We start from the raw sequence: 12,712 nt of genomic DNA, 5'->3' as shown, positions 1-12,712 counted from the left end.
TGGGACGTTTCCAATAACAATTGCACAAATTATTTAATTTTTGTAAGTTCCAAAGCTACTATTACTTCTCTGCAGACCTGTTATGTTCCTTCTACTACACGGTTTCTTCTATTAAATCCATTGTATTTTATTTTCTTTGGTTTCTCAATTGTTTGCATCATGAAATGTATTTTGTATTGGGCCTTCAACAGATAGGCCTATTAAACGGTTGTTATTATGAATATATTATATTTGTTAACAATTTATCATAACAAATACATATATATATATATATATATATATATATATATATATATATATATATATATATATATATATATATATATATATATATATATATATATATATGTGCGTTATTACTATTATTATCATCATTATTATTATTACTATTATTATTTTTATGGGTTAGGTTGTGGAAAAAGAAAAAGAGAAATCATTTGTTGCTCCTCCTCCATATAAACAACCAAATGTTATTTCCACAAAGATTTGCGAAGGAAAAAATCAAGGAAAATTTTAAGAAAATTATAGATAAATATCCCTTTTATAGAGGCTTTGTCTCAAATACCATCTTATGCCAAATTTCTTAAAACATTATTCACGATCAGGTGAAGGTTAGAAGATAAATAAATAGTGGTATTGAGAATGAAATTCCATAATTCAAAATAAGTTACCATCTAAGCTGGAAGATCCACAAGTTTTTCAATTCAATGTGTTATAGATACAATGAGCTTTGAGAAAGCCCTGTGCAACCTGGGAGCAAGTGTGAGCCTTATGCTCATGTCAATCTATAGGAAGCTTGACATCAGTAGAATGAAACCTACAAATATCATTACAATTAACATTCTGGTCCATCAAACATCCAATAGAAATCTTAGAAGATGTGCCAATAAGGAGAGAGCAACTTATCACTTCCCCAGACTTCGTTATAATGGAAATGGAGGAAGATTCTGAAATTCATATCTTGTAAGAAAGACCTTTCTTCACCACTATTGTATACATTGTAGATGTTAAGTGTGAAAAACTTACATTTGAAGTGGGAGATGAAAATATCGAGTTTTTACTTTCAAAACTTACGAAAAGTCCTACCTTTAAATATTTTTGCTGCATATTTGATATAATTAATCATAACATTAAGGAGTGCTTATTTGAACCACTTCCTCCTGAAGGATTGGTGATATGTATAATGGTAAATACCGGTCAAGAAAGGGAAAATGAGGAAGTTGTGTCATATAATAACAGAGTATGTGGTGAAAGTCCTACTTCTTAAGGTCATAGCTTTAAGATTCTAAAAATAGAAGGATTAACAACAATATACTAAGAAATTGTGAAGGTGAAAATGGAGCTTTTACCATTGAATTTTGAGTATAAACCTTATTATAAAAACTTTACCTTACCTATCATTCGAAATTTTTATTAGAAATTTTTTAACACTTTTAATAATATATAAAGAATTGAAGCTTAAATACTATGGTATATGTAACAGTGTCGGTGTCCTATGTTTTTTATGTTATCGGTGTCGAAGTGTCCGAGTCGTGTCGCGGTATCCGTGTCAGAGTCCATGCTTCATAGTTCTAAAGTCATCTAGCCTCATTGCTCAATTTTAGGGACCCTTCCTTCATCAGTTTCAGACTTAGACTGGTAAACCTCTCTCGCAAATACTGCCATGATGCTTTTCTCCAATCTGTTCCAGCTGTCATCATTGCAGCAAATTCCTCATAACTTATTTTTCCATCCTACAAATTCACAAAGAAATATATCAGAGTGGTTCCAATTTCCTAATATAGACAAATGAAACATCAAGTACAAGTAAATTTGGTTTAAACTTGAATTCAAAAAAAAAAAAAAATTGGTTTAAACTTATAATTTTGATCAAGAATAATTCGTATAGACAAATTTAAACATCTCCATAAAACACCAGTAGAAAGGATCTATATCTAGGTGGTGTTCCAATGATGCAGAATGTTACCAAGTGGGAAATAAGGCGTAAACAAACATTCATTGAAAATTCTGACCAAAAGTGAAATATACTAACCTTATCTGTGTCCATATCATGCATAATTGCATTAATGACTTCCTCACTGTTTTTGTCAATCTCGTCAGCTAAGGCGTTACGTAACTCCTCAAGCTCAATATACCCAGATTCGTTTTTATCAAAAATTGGAATGCTCTGTGGAGGTGTTCATCACGGAATATCTTTCTCAGATGAATAGAAATGGCTACAAACTCTCCATAATCTAGGTACTCATCTTTGTCTACGTCATCCTGTAAAAGCAGCTCCCAAAGATTAGAAGTTGAAGAGACACCTCTTAAAGGATATGCAGTACCTTCATATAGTACTTTTAATATTAAAGAGGAAAAAGAACCATAAGAGTTAAGATTGTCTGCTTGTGTCAAATAATTAGTTCAAACATGGCTACTATGAAACATGTCTATTACAGTGTGTTTGAAACAATACACTCCTCAAGGGTCCATTTGTATTGACTTATTTAAGTTTATCTATCAGCATAAATACTTTTTGAGAGAACTTATGAAAATAATTTTTGACATGTTCATTTTTAGCCCATTTAGAGAATAGCTTATAGCTAATATAAAAACAGTTTGACTTTGTGTTATCTTTTGTTATAGAATAGCTTACACATGAACACTCATAAGATTAGTGCTTATGCTATAAACACTTAATTAAAATGTTAGTCTAAACAAGAAAATCAACCAAGTTGACAATTTGTTTTTGATAAACTACTTATTTCTATACACATCCATTATGGTACCAAAAAAAAAGATCCCAAATAAAGGGAATACACTTACAGTTTCCATGAGTATTTGGACATCTGCATCTGGAATTTGGTGGCCTAGCTTAATCAACACTACTCGAAGTTCGTCAATGTTAATTTTCCCATTATTATCTGTGTCCATCACATGGAATCCCTCTTTAATTCCAGCAACTTCTACATACAAATGATCTGCAATCACCTGCTCGCACAAAAGTCCAATATACCAGAATAACAAAATAGAAGGGTCATGAATGGAAAACTATTTTAGTTATCATTTCCCATGGGATATTCAAGTATTAATGAAACATTACCCTCAGTACTGTTTTCTTAAATTTGTTCTTAGCAGAAGCTGTCTTTGCATTCTGCAACCATGGATGATCTGCATTTAGTTAACACGCAATGTTAGTATTGCCACATTTCATTTTTCAACTTTTTGGTAGACAAAAATGTTCATCGGCTAAGCAGAAAATATTCCATACAATTCTGTTTTGTATTACCTACCTAAACATTCAATTATATAAACGGCATATTACCTAACACTTCATGTGCAGTAAGCCGGTGCTTAGGATCAGGATCAAGCATCTTCTTAACAAGGTCTTTTGCATTATCAGAAACCTTTGGCCATGGCTCCCTTTTAAAGTCAAGAACCGACCGTATAATTGCTTGAGCAACTCCCTGCTCAGTTTCTGCATTTTAAGTACAAAAATACCATCTTCATCCACATACGAAATATCATGGTTTTGAATACAAGAGACCTACATGTGTATTTTGGGCTATTTAAGATTTCTAATTCACGAAGGCCAAATACAAAGACAAAAACCAACCGGCCCAAAACGGAGGGACACCATAAAGTAAGATGTAAAGAATTACTCCAGCGCTCCATATATCAATTTCAGGGCCATAATTTCTTTTTAATACTTCAGGGGCCATGTAATATGGACTTCCAACAATCTCATTAAATCTTTCACCTGCAGTGAGAAAGACCATCTTCAGTTAAATGTACATGGATAGCAGTAGGGATGGCAACGGGTTGGGTGCGGGTTTCACACTATTTAAACCCGCACCCGAACCCAAATGTTGTTCAGTTGGCAAAATAACATTAATGCCCACACCAGTTGGGTTAGGGTTTTTTCACCCAAATCCGAAACCGCAACAAAATACATAAAATAACAATCAATACACCACAACCTTTAAAAATAAATAATTTATATGTAATTTAAAGAAAAAGTCAAACGTTTACAAAAATTAATGGTTTGAATTTCAGTTACAGTGTATTTTCATTATATATATATATATATATATATATATATATATATATATATATATATATATATATATATATATATATATAGGGATAGGATCAAATGACACCAAGGTGTCAAAGTTTAATTTGACATCAAATCTCAACCGTTAAAAGAATTGATCAAACGGTGATACTAAATAACCTATTTTTTAGGAGAAAAATATGCTATATATATTTTTACTATTTTGGTGTCAAGTTAAACTTTGACACCTTAGTGTCATTTGATCCTTTCTCATATATATATATATATATATATATATATATATATATATATATATATATATATATATATATGAGGAGGGTTATATTGACTCCAAGAGTAAGTGTAAAACACTTACTCCAAATCATAACCATTGATTATCATTAATCCAACGGTTTTAATTAAAATTTTATATAGAAAAATATTTTCAAAAATAACTAGATTAAATGAACAATTAAAACCGTTAGATTAATGAAAATCAATGGTTATGATTTGGAGTAAGTGTTGAACACTTACTCTTGGAGTCAATATAACCCTCCTATATATATATATATATATATATATATATATATATATATATATATATATATATATATATATATATATATATATATATATATATATATATATATATATATATATATATATATATATATATATATATATATATATATATATATATATATATATATATATATATATATATATATATATATATAAGTAGGTGTGATTTCGGATGCGCGTTTTATACTATCCAAACTCGCATCCGAAATATCGGATGGTACCTGAACCCAAACTCAGTCAACTCAGATTTTTACCAGTTGACTTGGGTTTAGGTCTGCTTGCTATCCCTATATAGCCGGACTGAAACTTGCAGTAAAAAGAATTACCTGGTTTAAAGAAAATTGAGTAACGAAAGTCACTAACTTTCAAAGGTGGTATACTCCTCTTGTTTGCAAACAAAATATGCTCGAGGTTGAGATTCCGATGCATGACACCATGTTTGTGGCATATCTAAAACACAACAACAAAATAATAATCTGGAAAAAAAAATCATATAATCAAACATAATTAGCAACTATAGTTAAAAAATTGAAAAGAAAAAGAGAGAATTGAGAGTTTCTAAGAACGGTGATTGTTTATAACCTGAACAACTTGGACGATGGTTTTAACTATAGAAGCTGCGGTGGGTTCGGTGTAGTATCCTCTAGCAACGGTTCTATCGAAAAGAAAATCACCTTCACAGAGTTCCATGAAAAGATGAACGTGATCGTCATCTTCATAAATATACTTTAAGGAGACGATGTTTGGGTGTTTGGGTAAATACCTCATGATTTCAACCTCTCTTCTGACATTTTCAATATCAGTCGCTGTTTTAAGCTTATTCTTGGAGATCAACTTGCAAGCAAGTTCTTCTCCCGTAATTTTGTCTTTGCAAAAGTATGTAGTTCCGGATTCTCCAAGGTCTAGTCTCCTCCCTAACTCGTATCTAGTCCCAATCAACTTTTCCATTGGCCTTTGTAGCACCACCAGTTTGGGTTTTTGCGTTAGCGTTACTTTTGGTTTCTTGTTCAAACGGAATACATTTGCCCACCAATTTCCCATCGAGTGGTTTCAATTTCAACTAATCTGACTCAGTAAGTAAACAGAATTATGATGGCAGTGGAAGAAACAAGATTTAGGGAAGACTTTGGAATGTCAGAGGAAAAGAAGGAGATGATCCTCAAAGCTGATGACTTTGTCTATAAGTAAAGTTTAATTATTTATACTCTCTCATTATGTCATTGTAGCATTTCTTCTTAATATTCTATGTTAACGTATGTGTATTTTTTAGACCATATTATTCTTTGAAAAAAAAATGGTTTTAGATGAAATGCTTCTTCTATTTCTCCTACCACTTGAAGAGCTAGAACAAGAATAATATGGTGAAGTAACATGAGTTAATTGTCCTTTGAGATTTTCAATTTCAAATTTTAAAATTGGACATTCAACATGTTTCACTTTTTCCATCTTCTCAACTAAAGTATTAGAAACATTATAACGCTCACCAATAAGAGACGTGTGTGTCTTTAAGACAATCTAAAGCACGATTAATATTATTTATCTCGTGTTCAAGAGTTAAACACATTTTATGGAACCGTCATACATGTCACTAAAACTTTTAGATAACTCACTGTACGAAAATTTTCATTTTCGGAGTCAGAATTATATACCTTTGACGAATCACATTTCTTACGTGCCATCAAGCATAGGTTGGCATATTCATCCTCGGAACTCTACGACCTTTGGAACTTTTTCTCTTCTTCGTCTTGTAGAATTCCTTATCTTTCTTTTTTATGATGTTTGGTGCTGATCCTCAAACTAATATTTTATAAATTTAAATCAATTGAAACATATCAAACCTTTTTTTCATCGTTTTAGTTAATCACCAAAGGCATAGAAATCAGTAAACCAAATAGCTTCTTGGGGAACGATAACTTTTTACTACACTGATGTATGTTTTGAGCCTATCACACACATAAACTCTCTCATGCGCTGATGTATGTTTTGAGCCTATCACACACATAAACTCTCTCATGCGCTGATGTATGTTTTGAGCCTATCACACACATATAAACTCTCTCATGTATATTCTCCCTCTCCCTCTTGCAACTACATCTATGTGACTATACTGAATTGGACGTTGGAATCATAACCTTGCAGATACACCTATACTGAATTGGACGTTGGAATCATAACCTTAACGATACACCTCGCTCCACTGCACTGGAGACACTCATCACCGCACCAACAAAATTCACTTTCTCCATATTTCCCTCTCTCCTTTTACCACAGAACAAATTCTAAAAAAATATAACAGTTTTGTTTAAGAAAGTTATTAGTGTTGTTAATCATAACTGTTAGTGCTGTTAATCAATAACCAATATCTTACAAGTTTCATTCATAAATGCAGTACAATCTGTATTCCAGAAAGTCATACAATTTGTTATTTCATTTCACCTGGCTAAAAATGCCATCCCTATCTACAGGTGCATTTTACACAGCAAAAATATAAACATTAGGCTAAAAGTGTCAAATGATTAGTCATTGTACTCTGTGATATTTGAAATATTTATAGCAACACAATTTGATGATTTGTCCAATCCTCCCATCTTGTATTTTCTCAAATGATAACCTTAACAAACCAAAAGAGTGGAAAAAAACTGCAAATCAAACAGACATCACTGCTCAGTTGGCACCAAAAAGGATGTGTATCGTTGCTTGCTTCTATACAACAAACTGAGTTTGGGGCTCCAACAACAGCTACCCAAACATACACTCCAACCTATATCCTATATCAACCCCCAAAAATGGGGGGAGGGGATCTCAGTATCAATTAAGAATAATAAGATATAAAAGAATTATAATGAATGAAAATAGAAAAATGATGATGACTTCTTCTTTATAATATTTGCTTTTCAAGGGCTAAAATTAGCCATTTTCTAAAGTCACCTAGCCTCATTGTCATTGCTCAATTTTACTGACCCCTCCTTCATCAGTTTCAGACTAAGACTGGTAAACCTCTCTCGCGAATACTGCCTTGATGCTTTTCTCCAATCTGTTCCAGCCTTCATCATTGCAGCAAATTCCTCATAACTTATTTTTCCATCCTACAATTTCATGAAGAAATATATCAGACTGGTTCCAATTTCCAAATATAGCCAAATGAAACATCTCCAAAAAACATCGGTAGAAAGGATCTATACACATAGGTGGTGTTTCAAAGATGCAGAATGTTACCAAGCGGGGAAAAAAGCATAAACAAAAGATTCATTGAAAATTCTGACCAAAAGTGAAATATAATAACCTTGTCTGTGTCCACATCATGCATAATTGCAGTAATAACTTCTTCATTGTTTTGGTCAATCTCGTCAGCTAAAGCATTACGTAACTCCTCAAGTTCAATATACCCAGATTCGTTTTTATCAAAAAATTGAAATGCTCTGTGGAGGTGCTCATCATGGGATATCTTTCTCAGATGAATAGAAATGGCTACAAACTCTCCATAATCTAGGTACCCATCTTTGTCTACGTCACCCTGTAAAAGCAGCTCCCAAAGATTAGAAGTTGAAGAGACTTAAAGGATATGTAGTACCTTTTATTAAAGAGGAAAAAGAATTGGGAGAATTAAGATTGTCTGCTTGTGACAAATTATTAGTTCAACAATGACTACTATGAAACAATGGTCCAATACACTCCTAAAGGGACTATTTGTATTGACTTATTTGAGTATATCCATCAGCATAAATACTTTTTGAGAGAGCTTATAAAAACAGTTTATAACATGTCTAGAAATTGTTTTTCAGCTTATTTTCATAGGCTCTAGAGAATAACTTATAGCTAATATAAAACCGTTTGACTTTATCCTATCTTCTGTTATAGAATAACTTCCACATAAGCACTTATATGATAAGTGTTTATGCTATTAAACACTTAATTAAAGAGAATACACTCACAGCTTCCATGAGTATTTGGACATCTGCATCAGGAATTTGGTGGCCTAGCTTAATCAACCCTACTCGAAGTTCCTCCATGTTAATTTTCCCATTATTTTCTGTGTCCATCACATGGAATCCCTCTTTAATTCCAGCAACTTCTTCTACAGACAAATGATCTGCAATCACCTGCTCGCACGAAAGTCCAATATAACCAAATAAAAAAAAATACCAAAATAGAAGGGTCATGAATGGAAAACTATTTTAGAAATCACTTCCCACGAGATATTCAAGTATTAATGAAACATTACCCTCAATGCTGTTTTCTTAAGTTTGTTCATTACAGAAAATTGCATCAGCCTTGCTCTAACGGTTTCTCCTAATGAAACATCAGGAGCTGTCTTTGCATTCTGCAACCATGGATGATCTGCATTCAGTTAACAGGCAACGTTAACATTCCCACTTTTCAATTTTTCAACTTGTTTGTAGACAAAATTGTTCATCAGCTAAGCAGAAAATATTCCATACAGCTCTGTTTTACATTAGCTACATAAGCATTCAATTATATGAACTACATATTACCTAACACTTCCTGTGCAGTAAGCCGGCGCTTTGGATCAGGATCAAGCATCTTCTTAACAAGGTCTTTTGCATTATCAGAAACCTTTGGCCATGGATCCCTTTTAAAGTCAAGAACCGACTTTATAATTGCTTGAGCAACTCCCTGTTCAGTTTCTGCATTTTAAGAAATAGAAGTTTTAAAAAATTAAATTTATAACACAAGAAAGATCATGGTAAATTATTTTCTGACAACAAGACCATTACAAATAGGTTATAGTAACAAAAAAAGTTAGTCTCACATTGACCTACATGCGTATTTTGGACTATTTAAGATTTCTGACTCACCAAGGCCAAATACAACATTCAAAAGACAAAAACCAACCTGCCCAAAAAGGAGGGACACCACAAAGTAAGATGTAAAGAATGACTCCAGCACTCCAGATATCAACTTCGGGGCCATAATTTCTTTTCAATACTTCAGGGGCCATGTAATATGGACTTCCAACTATCTCATTAAATTTATCACCTGCAGAGAATAACAAACTTCAACTAACTGTACTTGGATAGCAGGACCAAACAAAACATAAAGATCAATCTTCAAGCAACATCATCCTGATTCTGTAACTAGTAAAAAGCATTACCTGGTTTAAAGAAAATTGACAAACCAAAGTCAATAGCCTTCAAAGGCGATGTCTCCTTCTTGTCCGCAAACAAAAAGTTCTCGGGCTTAAGATCCCGATGCATCACACCATGTTTGTGGCACATCTAAAACACAAAAAAACACATAATAATCAACACTATATCCCACATTTAATCCGTGAGTCCGGGCATAATAATCAAAATTTTCACAAGTGCAGCAAATTATCATTTCGGAAAAATAAGAATAATTAATAACATTCTTTTTTTAGTAGAAACCAGATAACCTCTGCGCGTAACTGCAATAATTAATCCGTGAGTCCGGGTAGAATCAACTAATAACATCCTTGTTAACGTATAATAATAAAGGTGAAAAACTTAAAATTAATAAACATAAGAGAGAGGAGGATGATGATCATGACCTGAACAACTTGGACGGCTGTTCTAACGACGGAAGCCGCGGCGCGTTCGGTGTAATGTCCTCTAGCAACGATGCGATCGAAGAGTTCACCACCTTCACAAAGTTCCATAACAAGATGAACGTCTTCGTCATCTTCAAAGGTATCCTTCAACGTAACGATGTTAGGATGCTTAGGCAAATGCCTCATGATTTCAACTTCTCTTCTCACATCTTCAATATCAATCGCAGTTCTAAGCTTATTCTTAGAAATCGATTTGCAGGCCAATTCCTGTCCCGTTTTCCTATCTTTACATAAATACGTTATACCGAATTCTCCTCTCCCAAGTTCCCTCCCCAGTTCGTAACTAAGCCCGATCTCTCGGCCCGTGGGCTCTTTCAACACCTCTAGCTTGGTGTTATTGTTATTGTTCTTCTTGTTTTTCTTGGTCCTGGTCTTCTCATCTTTCTTGGGCTTTTCTTGCCTTTCCTTTGGTTTTTGTTTGAGGTTCTTGACATTTGGAATTGTACAGCAATTTCCCATGATCTAAAAGATCTGTGTGTAATTAGATTGTTAATTTGGTGGAACTCAGATTATGATTATAATGATGACATAAGGGAGGGTTTTGGGAGAGAAATAAAATAAAAAGAGAATGTGAAAGGAAGGAGATGGTCAAAGACGATGAGCAGACGGCATGTCCATGGTCTCCTTCCTTCTTTCTCTTCCTCTTTCTCTCTTTTGAATTTTCTCTTTCTCTAGAATTATAAATAAAAGCGAAACTCAATGTCCTGATTTGTTACTTTACTATATTTGTCTTCATGAATGACCTTTCTCTCGTTAAAACAATGTCACACTTTTTAAATGATTTACTCTCTTTTTTTTTTTAATTTATATTTTTGGCAAATTGTAATCACCTTACTTTACCTACCTGTATGGGGGTAATTATGTTTGTGGTTGATGAGATGGGATGCTTCGTTGACTGCCATCTTTTTCCTTTGTGTAATTCCGGTAATGCCATTTAATTATTAATCTACGCGTTACTTCACGCTCATTCTGATTCTGCCAGTGCTAATCTTACCAACATTTTAAACGAGTACTTCATTTTTATTCTATCATCTGTTTAATATAATACTATATAAATCTAAAATTGTAACGATGATAATTAGGAATGGAAATAGGTCAGGCGGATAACAGCGGTTTAGATGTTAGTTTATATAGGTTCAGGACAGGTCACACATTATTTTTAAATAGAAAAGACTTATGCTTTTTTATAAGTCTATTTAATTAAAAAGGTTAGGCCTCAAGCCTTAAAAAAAACATTTTAAGTCTATCATGTCGACCTATTTAAATAAATATGAATATTTTTTTTATGATCATTATGTTATGTTTTGTACTTTGAATTAAAATATATAAAATAAAACTTGGTTATCTTGAAGAACTTGTGAAAATAAGATGAAAAGACCATATGAATATTGTTTACATAAGTTTTCTTAAACAAATTGTCTCCTAGAATTTATGTTAATAGGTAAGTTGAAATAAGTTAGTTTGTTTAAACATTATTTTAATTGCTTATTTACTATATCTAAAACAAATAGCCTTTTATATAGGCTAACCAGGCCTTCGAAAAGGTTAGACTCAGGCTTAAAAAATAAGTCTACCATAGGCTACAGGCTAGACTTAGGCTTCAGTTTTTTTGACAGACCAGATTTAGGCTTGACAAAGCCTAACTCGGCCTAGCCTATTTCCACCCCTAATGACAACTCTAGATAAAAAGCCTAGTCTTTATTTATGTGTCATTCTCACATAACTTCATACTTATGTGTTAACTAATTATGACGGTTCGTCAGGGCCTCTTTCCTCCGCCCTTTTTTCTCACTCGTAAGGGGTCCGGACCCCCACAAAGGGGAGGGAGTCGACTGAACATCTCAGCCATTGGCCGAAATTTTGCCCGCATTCGATCCCCAATTCCTGTTCACCCCGGAAGATCGTGGTGGGTGAATTGTGACCTCGTACGATCGTGTCGGGTGAGCAACAACCTTATTTTCACAAAATTCTACCAATTAATAAAACCTCATTCTAATTTAATACATGAAAAAAATTATAAAAATATTTGATAAAAACCTTATATATATATATATATATATATATATATATATATATATGAAATAAATTGAAAATCTACTTAATATAAATCTAAGGTTGTCATAATGACAATCCTAAACAAAAACTCTAGTGTTTGTTTATGTGTCATCCTCACATAAACATCATGCTTACGTGTCACCTCACAAAATTCTACCAATTAATAAAAGGGGACAATTTCTCTACCCATCACAAAAAGATGGGTAGTGTACACTCCACCAATCAGATGACACCATTTAATTTTTATGTATTTAATTATTTATCATATAGAATAATTGTTTTATATTTTCAATGCATTTTACACTAAACGTAACCTTACCCACCTTTTTGAGGTGGGTAAATAAGAATTCACCTTAATAAAATCTCATTCTAATTTAATATATAAAGAAAATAAATTATAAAAATATTTGATAAAAAACTTATCAAATATTTATATATATATATATATA

At 32.7% G+C, this 12,712-nt stretch overlaps 1 protein-coding gene and 1 pseudogene across 1 annotated transcript; both read right to left on the bottom strand.

The window, feature by feature from the left end:
* Nucleotides 1-589: 589 nt before the first annotated feature.
* Nucleotides 590-6,817, bottom strand: LOC131595581 (calcium-dependent protein kinase 20-like; annotated as a pseudogene).
* Nucleotides 6,818-7,124: 307 nt separating this feature from the next.
* LOC131595580 (calcium-dependent protein kinase 8-like) lies at nucleotides 7,125-10,922 on the bottom strand. Its single transcript, XM_058867962.1, has 9 exons — nucleotides 10,149-10,922; nucleotides 9,732-9,855; nucleotides 9,473-9,616; nucleotides 9,112-9,264; nucleotides 8,841-8,956; nucleotides 8,551-8,718; nucleotides 7,902-8,132; nucleotides 7,547-7,704; nucleotides 7,125-7,386 (listed from the first exon to the last, which is right to left on the bottom strand). The coding sequence occupies exons 1-9, from the start codon at nucleotides 10,665-10,667 to the stop codon at nucleotides 7,380-7,382; spliced, it is 1,620 nt and encodes a 539-aa protein (XP_058723945.1). The 5' UTR covers nucleotides 10,668-10,922; the 3' UTR covers nucleotides 7,125-7,379.
* Between the last annotated feature and the right edge of the window lie 1,790 nt (nucleotides 10,923-12,712).

This window comes from Vicia villosa, linkage group LG4 (assembly GCF_029867415.1).
Source record: "Vicia villosa cultivar HV-30 ecotype Madison, WI linkage group LG4, Vvil1.0, whole genome shotgun sequence".
NCBI lineage: Eukaryota > Viridiplantae > Streptophyta > Magnoliopsida > Fabales > Fabaceae > Vicia > Vicia villosa.
This window is presented reverse-complemented; position numbering and strand designations above follow the sequence as displayed.